We start from the raw sequence: 23,537 nt of genomic DNA on the forward strand, positions 1-23,537 counted from the left end.
GTATTCACTTCATTGACATTCATGCTCTTTAATCCCAGTCTGGATTTTGTCACTTTCCCTATAACACTAACCTACTTAATTATCTTCCAATTTATGCACTAGAATTTTTGTGAATTGATAACATTGGGTCAAATACAAATCCTTTCAGTCTGATAAGGTCTTAACTGCTTTGAAATTCAGTGAAGGAAACAGGATATTTCATCCATCTCATCTGTGCCAGGGCTTGGGCTTCACACAAACATCATCATGAGTGAATCTACCTGAGGCACTCCAGATGGTTTTGCCATACCATATCATAGGTGGTGACAGCAGTAATACGCTGGCAGTTCAGGTACCTAACCTGAAAATATATATGTCCTTGTATTCCATTCTGGCTCATGTTTTAATCTAACTTTATCTCAAATAATGCATGGTTAGCTCATTCCATAATTTGTGAGTAGTTTCTCCTGAATTAATTATTAGTTTATTAGTCAATCAGTTACTCAACAGTCAAATATTTGTGGTTCCCAGTTGGAATTCACAGGAGTGGAAGCATCTTCTGTACCTTATCTAAACCCTTAATAATATCTTAACAATAACTTCTCAATTTTCTTGAGGACTTTTTGTCACTGCATGAGTGAAGGTGTTTTGGTTCGACCATCAGCAAGAGAAGCCTATTGATCACAATTACTGAGATAGCCATCCTTACAGGGATCTTCAAGTCAGATAACATGCATACATTTAATGAGAAGCTCAAGAAACACACAAGGGAGTTATAAATATAATATGTTAATTGGGTTAGAGGTAGAGGCACAGGAGAAAACTGGCATGGAGCATATGTGCCAGAATGGACAAGCTGAGCCAACTATCCTTTTTTGTGTTTTGCATTCAGTCGATGCTATGCAACACTAAGGTACCTACATCGAGCATCCACATTGATAAATGTGACAAAATTTATATGTTTTTCAATAACTTAGCAGGTTTAATTTTGCCACATTTATGCAAGTGATTACAAAATCAAGTATCACTGATGCAACTGTGATTGGGTGCTTTTGAGTAACTGTCCCTATTGGGCCTTCTCATGTTTCTACACCATCAAATCAATACATAAAGTCCCTACCAAAGCAAGATATATGCATTAGTGTTGAATGATATGGGCTGCAATGGTGCCAGTATTTGCTGTAAAAGGTAAAACATTCCACTGGAGTTTTTCCTTTTCTTCCCATAGAACATTCTGATAGCTGCATAAATTAAACTGATAGAAGAGATAATTTGCAGTTGAATGATAGTCACAAAAGCCTATCAGTCTCTTGGTAGCAACGTGGGGAAAAATGGTGAAGTGCACTAGAGGTTTTAAAGCCATTTGTGAATGTAAGAATTTTGCACTAAAATTAACTGTCATCTACAGCTGAATCCATTAGCAACCCTGGTGTGATGTGAAAGTGGCGCTGTATGTCACCAGTATGTCATTTAAGTAATATTACAAAGCACTCATCTGTTTAATGTGGGTGTTTGCTGTTCTGGCCCTAGACAAAGCAAATGTGGACATTATGCAAATAGGATGCAAGCCAGTCATTATAGGCCTCCTCCCCTTTTTAAATGTATTCTTTGGCCTGGTGCCCTTTGGAACAAATCTGATTCCCAATATAGTGGCAAGAGGAAGTTATCATGATATTTAGTGATATTTGGCAGCATAGGATGATATTCAATAGATATGATTCACTTTTACTGGAATAACATATTATTCAAGCATTCTGAAGTGTTTTGGTATATTGAAGCTGATATAAATGCAAGTTGTTTTATCATTCTGTAGTTTCTTATTACATTTGTGATCTTGAAGGTGAAATAATACTGTTTGTATGTTACTTCACAAAAAGCATCTCCATTTTTCTGGTTGCTGATAGAAATCAACACTATCAGCACTGCCTAGCTGATCATCTGTTGTACTCTCAAAAGTTGTGTGATGGTGTCAGTATGTGCACATAACAGATATCTATGTATACAAAAAGCAGGGTTGTTTTGGCTTTTTTTTAAACTTGAGATGCATAAAATAAATGAATCATATAAATTGGAATGGATCATTCTATTTACTACAGCGTCAAAGAGCCATTATGGCACAGGAGAACATTAGACCCATCAAGTCATGCCAGCTTACTTTACAATGATTCAGTCATTCTCATATTTCCATAACCCTGTGAGTTTATTTCCATCAAATGCCCATGAATTTAGTTTTGAAATACTTGATCATGCTCATTTTCACCACCCAAATAATTACCACTCCCTTCTTATATCTCACTGCAAATCTTGCCTGCCACCTTGAAGCTGTGTCCCCTAGTCATTGTAGTTATTTTGTTATTAACCCATTCAGAGAGATTGTTGCATATCTCTGGAGCAGGTGGAACTTGAACTGGGCTTCTCTAGCTCAGAGGTAAGAATACTACCATTAGGCCACAAGAGCCCTCACCCTCAGTTAATTGCGAGCAGCTTTACTTTAGCTTCTCTAAATTTGTCATAATCTTGTACCCATCAACTAAATCTCCTGTCAATCTCAAACAAAAACAGAAAATGATGGAAAAGCTCAGCATGTCTGGCAGCATCTGTGGAGAGAAATCAGAGTTAACGTTTCGGGTCCAGTCCTTCCTTAGATTCTTCCTCACAATCTCCTTTGCTCCAAGGAGAATATTCCCAGTTTCTACAACTTGAACTTGCAAATGAATTTCCTTATTCCTAGCATTGTTTTTGCATATCTCTGCATCCTATTTAATGAGCTTCATATTGTTTCTAAAGCATCTTGGTAGTCTCTTGGCCCGGTGTGGCCTCCGTGTGGACCTCTGGTCTCAAGGTGATTCCAGGGCCTCATAAACCCTGAGGTGAAGTCCAATACAGTCTAGAGTCAACGTCTGGTGCGGACGGGAGGTTAGGTGCCAGCATGGACTGGGTTGGAAAACTGTTGTACTGACCATTTTTTTCTCAATTTTATCATTTATTCCTGAAATCTGCAATACTGGACTTTTAACTTCTCTATTTTTTCTCAGAACTGTAACTGAAGAAGTGGTACCTAGGGACTTTGTACCTAAAATGGTATCGTAAGCGGCGACTTATACACTTTTTACAGTACTCATTTGATTACATATGACAATTAAGCTAATTCTAATTCTAATTCTGGCGACAACACAGTCATTGTTGCAACCTCAATCAGAATTGTCTCTTCTGACAGAAATGGACGTAGAATATCTTTGGTTATATCTTCTCATGGCCTACCTCGTAGCAATAAAGAACACAGAAAAAGGGGAAACTAAAGACCTGTCAGCCTGACATCAAAAGTAGGGAAAATACTCAAATCGATTAAAGAGGATGTGATTACAGGCTATTCAGAAGCAAATGATTGTCAGATTAGGCAGACTAAATATGGAGTTATGAAGGGGAAACCATGCTGGATAAACCTAGCAGAGCTTTATGAGGATTCCACGGACAGAGTCAATAGGGAGAGCCAATGGCTTTGGTGTATTGGATTTTCGAAGGCCTTTGATGAAGTACCATGCAGGAGGTTGGAAAAATATTAAAGTGGATGAAATTGAGGGTAATGTTTGAACATTGACTGAGGATTCACCAGCAAAAAGGACAAAAAGGAATGAATGGGTCATTCTCAGGCTGGCAGGCTGTAACCATTGGGGTACCACAAGGGACCTGGCTTTTCACAATATATGCATCAATGATTTAGATGTAGGACCAATTGCAATAGTTTCAGATTTGCAGATGATGTGAAACTTGGTGGAAAATGTGAGCCATGAGGAAGATGCAAAGAGACTTCAGGGAGATTAAGGCCAATTGAGTGCATGGGCAAGAGCATGGCAGATGGAATACAATGCAGACAATTGTGAAATTACCTGCTTTGATAGGAGGAACATTTCTCAAATGTGTCAATTTTCAAACAGAATAAAGACAACGTACAGTGGATGTTGGAAATCTGAAATGCAAAGAGAAGCTGCTGGAGAAGCTCAGCAGCAAATGTACCACTGGGCATTGCATATATTGGTTAGCTTACTTCTCTTGTATCACCCTCTCATCTTGTCCAACCTCCGCAGACTTCATAATGAATTCATGTTTGTCTTCCTACCAATGTGAACAACCCAATGTGTATCACTGAAGTCTAAGTACCCACCTCTCAGTCCTGATTTCTGCAGAAGGGTCTGGGCCCGAAACGTCAGCCTTCCTGCTCCTCTGATGCTGCTTGGCCTGCTGTGTTCATCCAGCTCTACACCTTGTTATCTCAGTCCTAGCACATGGTTTTGACTTTGGAAGTAAGTCATGTTCAAATGTTTTGAGTTTGTCAGGAACACAAATTGAATGCCAGGCGTATGCATAAGCAATTTGACATGCTTTGGAAAGTACCAAGAACTCTTATTCTGTATTTTAAAATTTTTTTTCATTCTCCTCTCTCTCTCTCTAACCTCCTCTTCAAGCGCATAAAAAGGAGGCTTGGGCAGGGTGGGCAATCACTGTTGCTCAATGGTCCAGGAGATGCTGTGTGCTAACTGAGCCACTTCAATTTTAAAAAAAAGTCTACATAATTTCATGACTTTTTTTGTTTGCAAACTCTGAACATGTCTCCATGTTGAGGTGTCATTGTGATCTCCAAACTGCCTCAGCAGCACCCATCTCTCCTGGCATAGTTACTCAGGCTCCAAAGCTGCTCTGATTGGGCTGCCAATCTCAGGAGCCCTCCTGCTTCCCTTCTTTTGATGGTGAGCAAGAAGTAGCTAATTAGGAGACTGCCTCTGGTATAACTGCTGAGTCAGCCCCACCATTAGCAACTGCAGGCTTTGGGGCCCTTATTTCATCCCAACATTGGGGATGTGAGCCCAATAGCCTGTGAGGGAAGGGAATAACAATAGTTGTTTCTTTTGCTACAATGGGAAAGAGGATTATGGTGAACATTGGGGCAATGCTCATAAAGTAACTTGTACAAATATTTTTAGCATGTTGTTTCTGTATGAAACTGTTATACATAAAGTGCAGATATGCAATAGGACAGAATTGTATCCAGGACATGTGTAACAAAATCAGAAATGCATGGTAAAAAATCGTACTATTTGCTGATTTCGGGCTTCTTACTTGGAAGTCATAAGATGAAGGAAAATGGATGGCTACTATTTTAACCTTAATGCCACACCAAAAAAATGGGCTAAACACCACTCTTTAGTTTACTCTCAAATAGAAATGCACAACTGTGACCTGGGATTTCCACCTGGGTTTGACAAGAAAGCCAGTTCTGAGAACTTAACCTTCTCAGAAGCAGGTCAAGATACCATTGGTTTATAACCAAATTAGAGAGAGAAATCAGCTTTCCACTCTTTTGGAATGCAACAGTTTGTACAATTTAGATGTTGTCTACAATGCAAGCCAATTATTCTTCCGTGCAATATTCAAAGTCCTATGGCAGGATTGCAAAAAAAGAAGTCTGTGAATTGGAACATTAACACTAGTTGATGTGAAAGATCTAAGTACATTCTTCATAAGTTGGTGGATGGCCATTGATCACTTTTAATTGACTGCATTACTTTTAATCATATGCATAGTTTTTTATGCAGTAAGACTACGTCTGAAAAAATTTATGTATAATTACTTTTTTCTTAAAAAAGGTGTGATATTGTTCTAACCATTTTGTTCCATTTTTCATGTCTTTCAGGAAGAGAAGAATATGTTGCAACATTTAAAGGATCAGAATACTTCTGCTATGACTTGTCACAGAACCCAATCCAGAGTAGCAGTGATGAAATAACATTATCATTCAGAACCCTTCAAAGGAATGGTCTAATGCTTCATACAGGGAAATCTGCAGATTATGTAAATCTGGCTTTGAAAGATGGTGCTGTCTCACTGGTCATTAATTTGGGGTCAGGAGCCTTTGAAGCTTTGGTGGAACCTGTGAATGGAAAATTTAATGACAATGCCTGGCATGATGTGAAAGTAACCCGGAACCTCCGTCAGGTAACAGTACAAAGGATGATGTAGAAAATGTGGGACCTATTCTTAATCGTGTATGGAAAAAGAAATTAATTTTACTGCACACATTTACAAATTCCAAACTAAATATAACAGTTTTCCTTTTGAATTGAAAATAAATTGACTATAGCAAATTATTTATTAAATTTGACTCAAATTTCCAGTTAACTATTTTACTTCATAATACCTGAGCAAATGCAGATCTAGAGAAATGCTTAAAGGTTAGAACATCATTGCATTTTGTCAAAAGAATTTGCATAATAGCAAGGTGACCCATAATAGAATCTGTTAAATTTGCAAATATCAATGATTAAAGTTTTTGGATGTCTACATGTAATGCAGAGGAAAATACATAAAATCTCTTCCATTTACCAATATTACCAAATGCACGTTTTTCAATCAATGATATTCAACTAATAGAGTGAGGCTTTATTACCTAGCTTATGAACATTGGAAATTATCCTGTGGCAGATCTCAGTGAACATGTTGTGAAATTTGAGTAAATTAACAGTCATTATGTTGTAGCAAATACCGAGGATTGATTTTCCTCAGCGGAACCCAAGAGACTAAGCAGAACATTGCCTAATTTACTTAGCAGTTCTGGAACCATTCAATGTTCACCATTCTAAATTTTAAGGTGCTCAATTGAGTAGGTTTCAAGGACATGAACTGTAGGTTGACAAGGTTCTTCGACAAGTTATGTAAGCTGGGTACTAATGACATAATCGAGACACAACTGCTAGCTTCACTAAATGGCTTTTGTGAAAAACCAGATGAAGACAATTTTAAGAGGCCCCAGAGCCTAAAGAGATTCAAATAAGTAAGCTTTGATCTGTGCCTGGGGGACTAGTAGAGGCCGTAGTCCTCTTCACTTCTCAATAAAGGAGGTTTAGCCTTCCTGCCCTGCACATGTCCATACTCACGTATTTTGAACTCCACTGACAGTGAAATCTTTTTCACCAAAACTGTACAAATTAATTGCTGTGTGCTGATATGCTTTATACCATTGCCATGACAAATGAGCTGGCCTCTTCCTGCCTTTCAACTTGGTATGTTATGTAGGCCCTGACAAAATATGCAAATTTTCAAGATATCGTATATTTGGTTTGGTTCAATCTCTCAGTCCATTGAACTTGTGATCTGGTCTCCATTATATAGTTTTTGAGAGTCTGTTGAGAGCAATATTGATTATAGGTCCAGGAAGATTTTGTTGCCTGTATTGACAGCTGTTATCATACTGGGAAAAAAAAAGAATGTTTTTATATGAATAAAATCTATTCGAGATGTAACTAAGACAAGAAAGGCAAATATTTTGGGAAAAAGTATTTGACCCTTCAATGACTCAAGTATGACCACAGGAATCTGTACTTCTGCACATCGCATATACAAAATCACTTTCATCTAATCTGCCTCAGGCAACCAGCAAATGGGAGGACAGGTCTCCTGAAGTGAAGTTCCTAAAGAAATACAAGCACATGAAGCATTGACACTGTGAAAATAAAGGTCAGGTCATGATGTAACTGAAGAATATGCTCTGAAGAAACTCTCTTAGAAAAAAATAAAGGTTTTGCAATTACATCCTGCCTTTCACAACCTTCAGGGTATTCAAAAGCTCTTTGCCATGGTCGGAGCATTGCTGAATTATTGCTATTGTTGTAATGGAGAAAATTTATTCTTGGTCAGCAACTTATTCATGATGGTTATCAAAATAGACATAAAGACTGCTTAAAAATAACTTAGGAATTTCTGCATTTAATTGTACAGATCCGACAATGCAGTTGGATTCCACCTTGCTCCTAGTCAGTGCTAGAGATTGTTTGGCAGACCTATCAAAGCACCAAGCAACTCAGAGTAAATTCAAATCAGCATTTTGTATATCCACTCCAATGAAAACCTTATTTGAATCACTTGAGGCAGAATTCGCCTGAAACCTTCCTGTGAATGGAAATCGTGCATGAGCTGACCTCTCCTCCTCTCCTAAGTGCAGTCCATTTGTGGAAACTCAAATGTATTAGGGAGGTGCAGGGTGAGGGAAAGGGGGCTGAAGAGGAAACACAGCATTTCTACAATTAAACCATTGTCACTGTCATTTTTGTAGCAACTTTTAAGATGAAGGTAAAGAGTGAAAAAGTAGCTCTATAAAGCTGCACTTTTCCATCTTTCTCCCTGGCTTTGGCAGTACAAGGTGCTGCTGGCACTATCTCAGTGGTTTTGATGACTCCTTGGATAGGTTCTTGGGAACACTGATGGAATTCAGGCATCCTAGTCCTCTACCAGTTCTCTGCTGTGGATCTCTTATCCTGCAAAAATGAAAGTAGAATGTCAGTAAAGTGTGTTACTCTATTTGATCAATATGCCAACTGTCACTGAATGTCTGCAGATTTACGGAGAGATGTATGCATGTGATGACCAAGAATAGAAGATGTATCTAAGTTGGTGTCATGTACAGATATTACGAGTAACTCCCGAGTATCAAGGTGTGCTGTTGAGTAAGTGACGAGGATGCTGGCATGCTGAGCATTTTGTTGGGTGTGATTGGTCTGAAATGTGACGTGTGGATAGCCTTGACTACCCAAGTGAAGTCACTTTTCTGCCCTGCGGCTTGTCGTCTGGGGAGCATGTTGGGTATTAACCACCCTTACCATGTGTAGCTATATGCTTCTAAGAGTGTGCCTTAAAGGCGTTCTGCTCACCCCCTCGAGTGGACAGGTGTCATATCTGCTGTGCTGTACATAGTGCGTTTGGGCAGTATTGGTAAAGTGGAAGTCCTTTTGCTGTTTTACTGTGACATCTTCATTGACCCTGACTGCTCCAAATAGTTGATCCTGCACCATGCAGTGCATGTGTGCTGTTTTCATTTATAGGATTGTGCTTATAAAAAGGGAAGCCTGTCTAGAACATTGCAGCTTACCCTCCACCGCCCCCTGCAATGTGCAGAGATGATCAACAGCATAACAGAGAGGAGTGCAGCATGGAATCTGATGGGACTATGCTCTAAGCATGCAAATGAAATAGGTGCACAGATTTTACATGTTGCTCACCTTATCTGAAAGTCACACAGGCAGATTGTGAATAATGACATCCATGTCCAAAACCTGGGACACAATGGCTTCAACTCTCAAGTGTTTTTAGCATCTGCATCAGTATTTTAACAGTTTTTCTTGAAGATGTTTATAATTGATAACATTTTCATCCTTATCAGAGTAAGTCTTGAAGACTCTAAACAGAATGTATTATCAGTTGCCAGGGATTAGGTAAATAAATCATAGCTGCATGGAAGTTTAAAATCCATTCCTTAAATGCATGCCTGATAATATATTCTTAATTTATTAATTCAATGAATGTTATAATTACACACACTCTGGATCTGCCTTTTCTTAGGTAATACAAATTGAAATTACCATTCAAATTTCTTAATTTTGTAGAAAACCTAGTAATATGCATAATATCACAGATTGAAACAAAGTAATTCTGTTCATTGCTGAGGCAGGACTGACTTTGTTGCACTAAAATGACCTTTAACCTTATTGGTATGTTCAAAGCAAGTTGGGGAATTGGAAAGAAATATTGAAGGGTTCTGTGTGCAATTGTCAACAAGATTACTTAAATTTCTTCTGAAATGGGTTGATTATAAAAAGCAAAAATTGCTTTAAAAATCTGTCAATTGCCACTTAAATTTTTCTTTTAAAAAAAACAACGATGAAGGTGATATTTAAACTAACTGTCATGGGTTCAAAGTAAGTATAGAGTCCCTGTTCATGACTAAGGTTTAGCAATATTAACATTTTAATACTGCTATTAATATTATTGATGGCATACTTGTTAGTCTGCTTTTTTCTTGTAAAATTATTTTGCCTTTCTTATATGTTACTAACATGCTTAATAACTAACATGTCATTCATGGAATGTGTCATTCTACTAACCGTTACCTTAATCAAATAATGTACTAACATGGTAGTGACCATCATATTTTTGAGTAACAATCGTTATTCTGTTCACAGTTTTAATTTCCTTTCTCCCCCCCTTCTCCGCAAAGCACTCAGGCATCGGACACGCTATGGTAAACAAACTACATTGTTCGGTAGATATCATTCTAATTGTTTCTTAGTTTGGGTTTGCCGTGTGTTTTCTTTCTTTACTGTAGACATCATTAACAAAAGAGGAACTGGGGTTGGTACTCTTCTGCTTACTTTGAAATCCTTCTTTCATCTGTTGTTCACCTTCTTTATCTGTTTCTATCAAATTCTATTTAAACTACTTCAGGGGCATCATAAAAGTTACAAGCGGTTGCATCAAGCTGTGGTTTTCGGGGGATCAAGCTAAATGGTGGCTGGCCCTGGGTTCACTGGCTCAGCCAGTTCCTGACCATACACAATGCATGGCATGAAGACGTGGATTGGGAATGTCTGAAATGCTACATCCATACATCTGTTCTTCGTTGCAAGCAATTTTGGTGTCTTTCTTTTTCAGTTTGCTCTTGCATGCGCACATCAATTTGTAAGACCTGAGTGTGCTTCTTACTTCAATTATTTTCCAGCAGTTTTTGTTTTATGCACGCTTCTGTTCTAAACAAAACAAAGAGGAAATTCTTTTTTAAAAAAGCAGTTGCACGATCAAATAAAGCTAGTGCTTACAGTGATGGTAATACATTAGTTATTCCTATTAGCTTGTGCTTTGTCTGATGGGATTTATATTTCAATCAGTTGCACGTTTTAATCTTTAAATGCATATATTGGATAATCTTACTAATATTTACTTTAACTCAACTAACATACAAAACATGCTACTAACACCGTTTTTGTGTCTGCTAAAAAAATTTTGTTGCATTAGGGAAATATTAGCATCAATTTTCTATTTGGCTAACATTTTTCCAAAGTAGTCTAGATTTTTTTGGGGGTGGTTTTATTGGACCAACAGCTGAGAGCACTGAGACTAAACAGACATGAAAATGGGTTGCTGTCTGCAGGTCTTACACAAGAACCTGAAAGAGAGACCGTTATCATCATACGAATATTGCATATTTTCCTTGTGTTTTGTTATATAGGTAACAATCTCAGTAGATGGAATACTGACAACAACGGGCTACACACAGGAGGATTACACCATGCTAGGCTCTGATGACTTTTTCTATGTCGGGGGCAGTCCTAGCACTGCTGATCTTCCAGGTTCACCAGTCAGCAATAATTTTATGGGTTGCCTAAAGGAGGTAGGTTCATTTTTGAATGGCATAATGTAGGTGCGGGAGAAATATACCTTTAAGCATTGTTTTAAAAGGTTTGTATTCTCCCCCCACCCATGGGTTGGTCATCAGTGCGTATCCTCCTCCAGTTGAGAGGGAGAGATAGGGGAAAGAAAAGCCATGGAATACTTGAGATTCTGAAACGTCATCACTGATAAGGAGCATATTTCAAATACGTTGACTTGAATAATATAAATTTTCCCCCACATTTCTCCATATAGCAGTCTGACTGAGAACAAATTCAACTCAATTAAGGTAGGCAAACTGAAGTGATGGGCGACTTCTGGATTTTAATTCATGGCATCTAGTTTGAAGGCAAGTTTTCTACTAATTGTGTTCCTAATTGTTTCTTGATTTTTCCCTACTTATGTTCTCATTACTATTCATTTTAAAAAAAGACAAGATGAATCCATTGGAAAAGGGATGGAAAGGTAATGTCAAGCAATAAGCGCAGGTTTAAGATTGAAAGTCAATTGCAATTAAATTGGAGTCAATGGCTATTGATACAATTTGTCTCAATTGTATAATTCTTGGTAATTCCAATGTGTTAATCACCAATCTTATAGAAATGTAAATGGAGTTTCAATTAATTGAAATGCAACTTTACTCCACTAATTGTTGTGTTTAAAGTCTTGCAGCACTGGGAAATGTATCTTTGCCTATAGACAGACTGCAACATTTAAATGTTGTAATTATATTGTGAAATATAGAAATGGTTGAGAGTGGTCTAGCAAAACAAGAAGAGTACTACTTATCAATTTGTTGCCCCAGCAACATTGATGTCTGAACAGTATTCTACATGTAGAAACACTAAAGTTATATTGTCTGCACAACAGTGCAAGTCACCATCTTTTTGTTCCTTTGCATAAGTCATTGAAGTTACTCAATGTGTGGCCTATCAATGTAATATTTACGCAAATACAGTAGCTAGCAAAGGCGACCATTTGAGCTTATCCACTTCTGGCGATATTTTTGCAACAATAATTGATTGTGGAAAATGTGGTCTAGAGTTTGCCACCAGCGGTGAAACCATTGTGCTCACTGCTGATGTCAATAAATGTTTTGCATAAAGATGTAACAATCTCTGTGGCGAGGTTCTACTCTTTCCTGATGGCATTTAAACTCTGATGTTAAATTCAGGGGATTTACTGGACTTCACAGCAGTGACAGCAGCAAGTAGATAAGTAGGTGATCATATTCTGATTCAGCAAACAAGAAGTTTAGGCACTTAATATTCTTCAATTTGAGTTTACATTTTTGAATAGTGAAATAAATTATTGTGACTGGATTAGGATGGAAGTTAAAATCAAATTAACAATTTTTAAAAAATATATTATTGTTAAAACTATATGGACATTTTCTGCTTAAATGGATAAATGTAAAAGTACACAAATGTAAAATTAGCTTCCAAGGGTCAGTGAGGTATTTGGCAGTAATTATTAAGTTACAACACCATTAAAAATCTAGCAACACCTCAGTCAACCAGTGTAATGTCTTTGAGGGCTTATACAATGCAACCAATAGGATGAGAGTTGAAAATCTCCAAAATACAGTTCATTTCACATTGATTTAAGTGTGTCACATTGATTTAAAGTTACTTCAACAGGTCAACTTGTGGAAAAGATAACAACACAATATTTTGCCTGTGTCAGGACTCCAGAGGTTGATCTAAATTTCACTGGAGCAATGGCAGCATGTACTGACAGTCTTTTGCTGTTGTTAACACTGCAAAGTGCAGGTCAGGAATTTTCCAAATCAAATATGATTGGAGCATTTCAGGAAATTGATTTTGATTTAAAAATTTTAACCTTGCTTTCTTGTTGTTTTGCGGCAAAGTTTAGGAAACTTGGTTGGCATGGATGAGTTGGACCGAAGGGTCTGCTTTGTGCTGTATGACTTTCCACTACTGGTAGCTGAGTATTATTCAGAAGAGACTGGTAGAATTAGAAATATAAGTGCTGGAAACATTTGGCATGTCAAACAGCATCTGTAGACAGAGCTATAAAATTAATATTTCATGTCAATCATCTTGAGAACTGGAATAAGTTAAAGTTAGATACTTTGTAACCAAATGCAGTGCCATGGAAAATATATGGCAGTAGAATAATTCATAAGTGGGTGGGTGCTGTGGATTACAGAACAAAAGCAAAGATCTGTGATATGGTGGAAGGCAAAGTGGTATACAGTTGCTAAATGAAAATACATTGAAGTATCAAAAAATGGAAACAGAGGAAGTGCAACGATAAACCCCTGGGGGGCATGTTTAGGAATCTGGGCAGTGGAAAACAAGGAGTTGAGAGGGTAAGTATGGCATGTGATGCACTTGAATGAAAAGATGCCAAGGAACTTGCTGCAGAAAAACATTTCTCTTGTTTCTCCATTGATTCTTTTCCCAGTTTCCTTAAACAATGATCTCTGTGTTTTGATCCTCCACTTGAAGCTTTCCACTCTTTGCAAAACTCATAATAACTCAGTAAGGATTCTTTAAAACACTTCAAAACTCAACCTCTATCTCCAGAAGGTCAAGACCAGCATGAGAACACCTCTGCCCACAAGTTCCCCTTGAAGTCACAACAGACCAACTTGACCTAGAAGGATTTTGGAGTTCCGTCATCATATCTATGTTAGAACCTTGTACCACCTTAACGAACAACACTGCAAGAGTATCTTCAGTATGAGGACAACATTAGTTTGTTAATGCCACTCACTCAGCACTGACCCAAGAGCACTAGAATTGGTAAATAAATGCTGATCTTTCCAGTAACACTCAAATCCTGTTAAAAAAAGGAGTAAGAAAATTAAGATAATTAATATCAGCAAAGGAAATGTATTGAAGAAACTTAAGGTACTAAAATCTGAAAAGTCCGCAGAACCTAATAGCCTATACCTAGATTTCTAAAAGAGATAGCTGCAGGTATAATGAATGTACTGGTTATAATTTTCCAAAATTCGTTACTGGAGTAGTGTAGACAGGAGTTGCATATGAGAATTGTGCAGAATTCCTGACACAGCTGACTCTGTGAGAATTGCCAAGGAAATTGAGTTTTCTCATGGAAAATTCCCTTCTGTCTGACCATCTGACAATATCTATTAAAATTGGACAATTGGGAGGGTTGTGAATCTCTTAAACTGAGAGAAAAGTTAGAGGACTAAAAGCCCACCATAACTGCTGGGTTACTATTAAACAGAGTGCAGTGCAGTGTATTTTTCTTGTGGCTAAATGTGACAAAATATATGGACCTTCCTAAATCAGCAAAAAGCCTAAACAGAAGATTTTTTTTTAAGGTTGTATTTATCACTGAAATGGAGAAACATTAGAAAGTGTGCTTTGCAATATTGAAAACCTTGCTCCTCAAATTAGCACTGTTGCCTCACAGCGCTAGGGACCCGGGTTCAATGCCAGCCCCAGGTAACTGTCTGTGTGAAGTTTGCACATCCTACCTGTATCTCCATGGGTTTCCTCAGGGTGCTGTGGTTTCCTCCCACAGTCCAAAGATCTGCAAGTTAGGTAGATTAGCCATTGAAATTGCCATGGTGTCCAGGGATGTACAGGCTAGGTGGATTAGCCATGGAAAATGCAGAGTTACTAGGACAGGGTAGGGAGGTGGATCTGGGTAGAATGCTCTTCAAAGGTTCAGTATAGACTCAATGGGCCAAATGGCCTGCTTCCATACTGTAGGGATCTATGATTCTATGAAATTGAGAAGTCATTGTGGCTCCAGGTTGGATATTGCCTTCCTGGTGCCAGAATCAAGGATTTCACAGATTGGTTGCAGAACATTCTTCTGGGGCTGGGGGTTCACCTAGAAGTTGTGTTCCATGTTGATAACAATAACTGAGGTAGGAAGGGGGATGTGGCCCTGCAATCAAAACTAAGGGAGTTAGGTCAAAATTTAGCAAGCAGGACCTCAGATATGGCTGTCTCTGGATTACTCTCAGTGACACGTGCATGTGAGTACAGATATCGAATAATAAGGCAGATGAATGCATGGCTGGAAAGATGATGCAAAAGGGAGGGCATTAGGTTCCTGCAACACTGGGACTGGCTCACACTGCACTTGTTTTACACACAGTCATCATTACAGACAATTCCAATTAGATTTCCAATTTCATGCCAATGTGTGAGCAAAGAAAAGGGCAACAAATGGGGAACTCCAAATGAAAGTACACCGAAAAACCACACACACACGGACCAGGTACTGAACTTCAACAGTAACCACAGCACACACAAACGAAGCTGTGTGCAAACACTATTTAAAAGGGCAACAACACACTGCAGCAACACGGAACTACGCCAAGAAGAAGAAGAATACCTCTTCCAGGTTTTCAAGGATGATGGATATCCAAAGAATTGGGTCAGAAGGTGCCTACACGAACAGTATCAGAAAGAAACTACACGTCCCGACACACTCATCACACTACCCTATATCAGAACCACGTCGGAACTCACCACAAGACTCCTACGACCGCTGGGCATCAGAGTGGCACACAAGCCCATGTCAACCCTACGACAACTGCTCACCTGAACTAAGGACCCACTTCCCTGCCATGGACAGGACCAATGTCATCTACAAGATTCCCTGCAGATACTCCGAGAAATACTACATCTGACAAACAGGAAGGAAACTAACAGCAAGAGTACATGAACACCAACTGGCCACAAAAAGACATGACCAATACTCACTCATCTCAATCCACATGGACAAGGAGAACCACCACTTCGACTGGGACAACACCAAGATCCTGGGACAGGCTAGGCAGAGACAGGCACAAGAATTCCTAGAAGCATGGCACTCCACGAAGCATGCTATTAATAAACACATTGAACTTGACCCCATATACATTCCACTACGAAGGAAAACCGGAAGTGAGGCAATCCATCTCAACGGATCCCAGAGTTTAAAAACCAGGCGGGAAAACACACCGACGCTTCATCAGAGCCTGCACTGAGGATGTTACCAAGCATGGTAACGAAACATCTGCGAAACAAGAAACCAGCTCGGCGAGCCAACCAACCTCAACAACCTCAACACCCACAACCCGAGCTACAAATCTACTCCAAAACTTTAGCGTGAGCAATTTGCTTGGATGGCCTGTTTTTTTTGAATGGGCATTATAGGAAGGATGTGAATGCATTGGAGATAGTACAGGTTAGCGAGTTACAGATGAGAAACTTCAGTTATAAGGATAGATTGAAGAAGTTGAGAGTGTTCTCCTTAGAGAAAAGAAGACCAAGAGGAGATTTGATAAATATGTTCGGTCATAAGGGGACTAGATAGCCTAGATAGTAAAAACCTGTGCCCATTTGTAAATGGGCCAAGAACCAGTGGGCACAGATTTAAAAATGATTTGCCGAAAAAGGAATTATGAGGTGAGAGAAAGCTTTTCACACAACTTGTGCTTAGGGTATGGAATGCAGTGCCTGGATGTGTGGTAGAGGCAGGCTCAATTGAAGCATTAAAGAGGGCATTGAATGATTATTTTGGATAGAAATAACGTGCAAGGGTATGAGGACAAAGCAGGGAATTGAAGTAAGTAATAATGTTCATTTGAAGAGCCATGCAGACACAATGGGCTGAATGCCTTCCTCTGCGCTATGACATTTCTGTAATTCTGTAAAGAAAGCTCAGATGGGACATTCGTTTGCACAGTTGCTTCTGACAGCACCACCCAAACTTGTTGATTCGCCATTCAGGTAGACGGTGCCCTCGGTCTTTATCTGCAGGGCTCGAGTGGTGTCGTTCTTCAATGATATTAATGAAATATGCATACAGGCCACAATGGTAGCATCTTGTATTACTGAAGAAGGGTCTAGGCCCGAAATGTCAGCTTTCCTGCACCTCTGATGCTGCTTGGCCTGCTGTGTTCATCCAGCTCTATACCTTGTTACCTCAGATTCTCCAGCATCTGCAGTTCCTACTATCTCTGAAACAATTTTAACCCCACTGCGAAGCCTCTTCTAAGGATGCCTACCCTGAAGAAGTTACCCTCCTCCCTCTGGAAAATCCTCAGTGGATGCCCATTTCTGAAGAAGGATCTAGGCCCAAAATATCAGCTTTCCTGCTCATCTGATGCTGCTTGGCCTGCTGTGTTCATCCAGCTCTACACCTTGTTATCTCAGATTCTCCAGCATCTGCAGTTCCTACTATCTCTGTAGTACTACCTACCCTGGTAAACACATGCAAGCCTGCATAGTGCTGCTAGAGACAGTGTGACACAAATTCACTTCTCCCACCCTCCAACAATCTTGAAGTTGTAGAGCTAGTTCTCATTTTGTAAGTTTACTTGCAAAATTTTGCCTTCAAGTACTATTTCAATTATCAATAAATCCACTATCCCAGAAATTTGGCTGGCCACTGCCAATTACTCCGGTGTTGAACAACTTTTTAAGCCTCCAATATAGTAGATGGGAAGTGTGCAACCATTCAAATCCAGGAATGTCCTGTTCTCTATATGTAGGGAAAAAGAGTCCAGGTCATATACAAATGAAGGGGCATAATACCGGTTCACAGTTTCCTGTGCAGTCATGACTTGGTCTGATTCAGCTAGTCTGAGTGGCATGCTAAATTTAAAAGCTAAGTTTATATGCAACCTTACATACCCTCCTTAAAGGAACTGCAACAGGTTGAAACTAACAGAGTAATGTTTTTTTAAATTCACCTGATTGCTCCTCTTACCTCACATTAAAATCATATGGTACTATCATTCCCAGCAGTTACCCGAACCTCACAATTACGACTTGACCCCTTTGTTTTTTTTTGGCCTCTGCCCTCCCAATACTATTCCCTGCCATCTATATCCAGCACCAAACACTCCTCAAGTTGCCCAATCATCACTATTAGTCTGCCTCCTGATGATCATTATGCTGTGGTATTCGCTAGCTCCTGATCCACGTAATGTACGACAAGGAATGATTAGTTCCCTTCTCTATCACCTTCTTTCCAAGTCCTCTTAAATAACTTACCTGACAGATCACAGCAGCCCAATTTCTGCTATGTCTTCACCGGTGAACTTTCTGATTGCAGATCAATGACATTGAAGCCTAACGCATGATATCATGAATATCTTGAGTGTTTCCATTTAGGTATGGAAATTGATCCACTGAGTGACCACTTTTAGGAACGGTCATGTTTCCACTTTAGTAATTTTGTTTGCTGCTTAAAAATTAGTACACAAAATATTGGTATTGTTTGGCAAAAGTACCATTATAGCAATATATAAACTTACAAAGCTTCTGGTTAAGATATCTGAATGGATTGTCTATTTGAATTTGGTAGTAAAATATTTCAGTACAGAGCTGATGAAGATGCTATGAACATTGACCCAAGAGACAACTGTACATATATCAATAATTTAAAGGGATAACATTCAATTTAATTTATTAGAGGATACTAACGCAGAAAGCAACTCAATTATGTTAAATCAAAATCTAGTGTATGTACAATGGATTGAACAACAAAGTAAATCGATGCCAACAAAATAGTAGAGATTTTTAAGTAAAATGATGTACAAATGAAACCCAATTGGATGCAACTTATGTGCCATATGAGAATTTCCAAATATTTCATCTGTTGTAGATAACTGCAAGAGAAGGAAGAGGCTCCAGTTGCTTTGACTCAAGCTTAGGTGTTGTGACTGTGATAAGTGGTAAGAATTATGAATGCAATTGTGGGAAGAAGTAAAACTGCTTGGTGCATGTCACTGAAGGTAGTTAACCTAAAGTCACAATGAGGCAGGACCTTATAGGGGTCTGAGTGAATGGATATTACAAGATTTGTGACAGAGCAGCATGAGAAGTTCCATGAGGCCTCACTTGATATTGAAAGCATTTTGTACTATCTTTTATGCATTGAACAATGTGGTGAGTTTTTTGAGAGGTGCTGGTGAGTTGCCTAGTAAAGGGAATTATTCCCGGTTAAACATGGCACTACATGACTCAAGTTTACCAAATGCGTCAAGCAAGGTAGATGTTGAAATTCTCCACTTGGAAACCAGAGCAGGTACCTGGTGATTTCACCTTGCTGCTTGCTCCAAAGCACTCCACATTGGACATGGCACCAACATCTCAGGACACACTGCATGGGCATCAGCCAAACTCATACCACATCCAGATATTGGCATCTGATATGTGCCAACTTCTAAGAAACTTCATGGCACATTCCAATCCCCTTAAACGACACTTCTGCATTTCAATGCTGCATCAGCAACTACCACACTAATGCTGCTGAAAGGGCACTCTGCTCTCAGGGACACCCACACAGCTCATGAACTGGACCAGGCTATATCTCTAGGTTCTTTGCCATAGTACTTGCTCAACCTGAAGCTGCCTGGATGCACCCTGCCTTGCATTGCCTTGCAGTTGTGCACTTTGACCCCAAGCCAGACATACCAGGCTCACATTACTTCTGTTTGCCCTGTTGTTTAACACAGACACAAAGGCAGGAAATTTCAGTTCATGGTTGTCAACAGTCTTCAATCAAGTCAAGGGGAATAGCTTTCACTTCGTGGATGCGAGCACAGTAATTCAAGAGGACCCTCTGAATCCAGTCCAGGGACTTGGTTATGGTCAGTAACCACTCGTGGCAGTCAGAGACAGGATCCTCTCCTCATAAAGGGTGAGGGCCAATTGTTGGGCAGCGTACCACTATCTTGATTCTTTCTGCCCTATTGTGGGTTGTCTTCCTCTTAGAATGAGGGAGCAGCAGGCATTAAGGACAATGAAAGCAGTATGACAAGAGCATCCCTGGTGTGAATTCATTGTAGACCAAAAAGAGATTGCTTCTTCCATCTGCTGAAGCTCATCTCCATTAAACTGTCTTGTCTCTCAGGCAAAGCACTATCTCCCTACTCATACCCTGATCTGGTAGCTAGATGCCTCTCCCCCATTTTGGGGCTGAGACCTATCCCTTACACTGCTCAGGGGTCAGAGATTGGACTGACCATGTCCATACTTCAGAGTTCCCATTGCATTGCTTGGTTCTGGAGCTTTCAGCATGTCAAAATCTTATAATTCCATTCAATATGACAACAAAGAGGAGATTACGGTTGTGTGTTTAGTTAATGTGTTTGATCAAAAATTGATTTTCACATAACCTAAAAATGATTTCAACACTTTTTGATTCACAAGCATTCTAAAGGCGTGAATGTACGAACAAGCTATTTTTGCAGAGAATTTTCCAATTATTGGAAATCCAGTAATGATAAAATCGTATTTCTTCTTGTCAGGTGATTATCTGGGCTGCTGATACATGGCCTATATAAAATGCAAAGTGAATTAAACAAGATTCATTGAGCATGAGATCATTTGACCCTATGAAATGCACAAGACCATGATTTAATCAGAATACCTAATCACTTTTTTTTTAATCCATGTTCTTGATTCCTTCTTTGTTGTTCTGTGGTTGTTCATTCAAGTATCATTATTAATTTGTGAGCTTTGACTGTGAATGCCGATAGACTGTTTAAGCTTCCTTGATGTTCACACACTACAGCTTCCAGAAGAAGTCAATGGATTGCAAACTATAGTATTCCTACCATTGCCTCAGTCTGTCTTACTGATCTGAGCATGGACTGAAGATCAGCCTGGGAGTTTAACATGTTGTTTGTTGTGACATTAGAAATTCCAATAATCACCTTTGAGTCAAATACTTCACTTATAAAATTGAATGTGGAGTAAACTCAGGAATATAACCTAAGTTATGGTTTCTGAAGAATAGGAACTGTTCACCTTTTATTTAAGACTTGGTTTTTTACTTCAGCCTATATTTAGAACATATCCATATCATAATAAAAACCGAAAGAACTGCAGATGCTGTAAATCAGGAACAAAAACAAAATTACTGGAGAGGCTCAACAGATCGTTGACAAGTATGTTTTTTGAATTTTAGGAATTTTGAAGGAGCAAAACCAAGCTATTTAAACCACAATAATATGAATATATAATATAATGTATGTGTGGAAAGCAAAGACTACAGCATGCATCTTATCACCTTGATGTGATCCAGCACCTGGTTGTTAGATTTGTACTCTGAGAATAAAACAAAGAACAATAGTTCCAGATGAAGCAGACCGTAAGTCATAAAGCTGTATTTCAGAAAAATCAAGAAACTTTTAAAGCAAAACATAAAAACCAGCAATTCAACTCCTGGTTTTTCATCTGATACTTTTCTGTTATTAAAGAGTCCTTGCAACTTCTAACTGCTTCATCTTTCTTTAACTTACATTTATGTCTATACAAGCTTCACGTAGAGATTTTTAGATTTATAGTAACAGATTGATCTATGATCTAATCTCTAATATAATAACTATCATAATGTAAATTGTCGTGTCTGTCTCAGTTTTCTTTTGATGATTCAACACATAATGCAATGGAGCATAATTTCAGTGCTTCCTACTGTTGATACAAAATTATACAATTCTAAAGGAATATCAGTGGCATTTAATAATTTTAAATGCACTTATCAGCATAAGTTGCATTTTTTGTATAAATCATATAGAATCCCTACAATGTGGAAGCAGGCCATTCGGCCCATCAACCCACACCGATCCTCCGAAGAGCATCCCACCCAGACCCACCCCCAACCCTGTCTCTGCATTTCCCACCCTACACACTACGGACAATTTAGCATGGCCAATCCACCTAACCTGCACATCTTTGGACTGTGGGAGGAAACTGGAGCCACTGGAGGAAACCTACGCAGACATGGGGAGAATATGTAAACTCCGCACAGACAGTCGACCTAGGCTGGGATCAAATTAGGGTCACTGGCGCTGTGAGGTAGCAATGCTAACCACTGAGCTGCTGTGCCACTCCATTACAAATAATGTTGCATAAATCTACAAGTAGTTAGGATCTACAAGTAGTTAGGATGTACTGAATGCAAAAACTGAAAGAACTACGGATGCTGCAAATCAGAAACAAAAACAGAAATTGCTGGAAAAGGTCAGCAGGTCTAGCAGCATCTAGAGAGAAATCGGAGTTAACATTTTGGGTCGAGTGACCCTTCGTCAGAACTACTGGCAGCTACTCACTTTCACCTGATCCATTTCAGACTCCTCCCTTCCTTTCCTCAACATTTCTGTTTCCATTTCTGGGGCTACACTGGCCACCAATATCCACTACAAACTGACCGAATCCGACAGTTATTTTGACTTGACATGTTCACACCCTGAACTTCACACAATCCGGTCGACTGCATTCTACGACTATCAACGCATTATCAACCACTAACTGTACCCATTAATAATTGTTCGCCCTCCTAGCCAGATCATTATCCACTATTTTGTCTGTCCAACTGCTCTTCTCTTTCTTTGGCCTCTGTCCCCACCTATCATTTCCTTCTTAGCCCCTCTTGCCACCTTATCTTCTGCTTGGAAACTGACATTTTCCTTGCTACCGTCAATTCTGAGGAAAAGTCATTTGATCCAAAACGTTAACTCTGATTTCTCTCCATAGATGCTGCCAGATCTACTGAGCTTTTCCAGCAATTTCTGTTTTTGAGGGTACTGAATGTACTTTACTGAAAATATATAGGTCCATATCTCCTGTTCTCTGGATTCTCAGAGACAGGATGTACTCTGAAAGATGCACATGAGAACCTTTCCGAGGTCCCGAAGCACTAACAACTCAGGGACTGCCTGTCAGTTTTAAAATTCCTGTGGACTATTATGAGAAATCTGGAATCCTGAAAAAAAGTCTCAAATTCATATTAGAGTCGGACACTTCATAGGGCTCTGATGAACCGCAACAGTTAGCCAGAAAATGTTGGCGAGATTAAGGTTTGCTGTAATTCCTGGCTAATGATAAAACTGAGCCTCAATTGCTCACACTGCTCTCGTCAATCACTCACACTGACCACACCACGTAATATATTTCTCTATCTCCTCTGATACCTCGCTGACTTAATTGCCACCTTACGCCTTCATCCACCCATTTTCCACCTACTTGTCATCCTACTGCCACAGTCACCTGTGACCCATGCCCTCCTCGACCACCTGCCACCTGACCTGCTTATTCTATTTCCTGCTCCAACGAAGATCCAACCTGCCCACTTCACCCTCAAGCCATCTGTTACTTTATACACTTACTTACCCACATGCAACCCTACTCAATCACCCATTTTACTGACAGACTGAACTATCTGAATAGCCGTGTAAAAGCCTTTGAGACTTTCAAACTGTCTTTACTTACTGGAATATGGAAACTATTGTCTTAAAAAATGATTTAGTTTCTGCAAAGATTCAGTGAGATGCTGGTTGTGTTGTATCAGTTGTTCATTTTAAATCTGAGAGAAATATATTTTTGTTAAGCATA

The 23,537-nt window shown here is 39.2% G+C and overlaps 1 protein-coding gene across 3 annotated transcripts in view; it reads left to right on the forward strand.

Moving 5' to 3' along the window:
- nrxn1a (neurexin 1a) overlaps nucleotides 1-23,537 on the forward strand; it is a 1,567,205-nt gene that overhangs the window by 523,268 nt on the left and 1,020,400 nt on the right. For 2 of the 3 annotated variants that reach the window (XM_048601293.1, XM_048601291.1), the window contains 3 exons: nucleotides 5,669-5,970; nucleotides 10,022-10,045; nucleotides 11,030-11,191. In XM_048601293.1, coding sequence (XP_048457250.1) covers nucleotides 5,669-5,970; nucleotides 10,022-10,045; nucleotides 11,030-11,191 — 488 coding nt within the window. Of the gene's footprint in view, nucleotides 1-5,668; nucleotides 5,971-10,021; nucleotides 10,067-11,029; nucleotides 11,192-23,537 lie in introns of all 3 variants that reach the window. The other variant, XM_048601292.1, reaches the window with a different exon arrangement.

Source organism: Rhincodon typus, chromosome 9 (assembly GCF_021869965.1).
Source record: "Rhincodon typus isolate 14 chromosome 9, sRhiTyp1.1, whole genome shotgun sequence".
Classification (NCBI taxonomy): Eukaryota; Metazoa; Chordata; class Chondrichthyes; order Orectolobiformes; family Rhincodontidae; genus Rhincodon; species Rhincodon typus.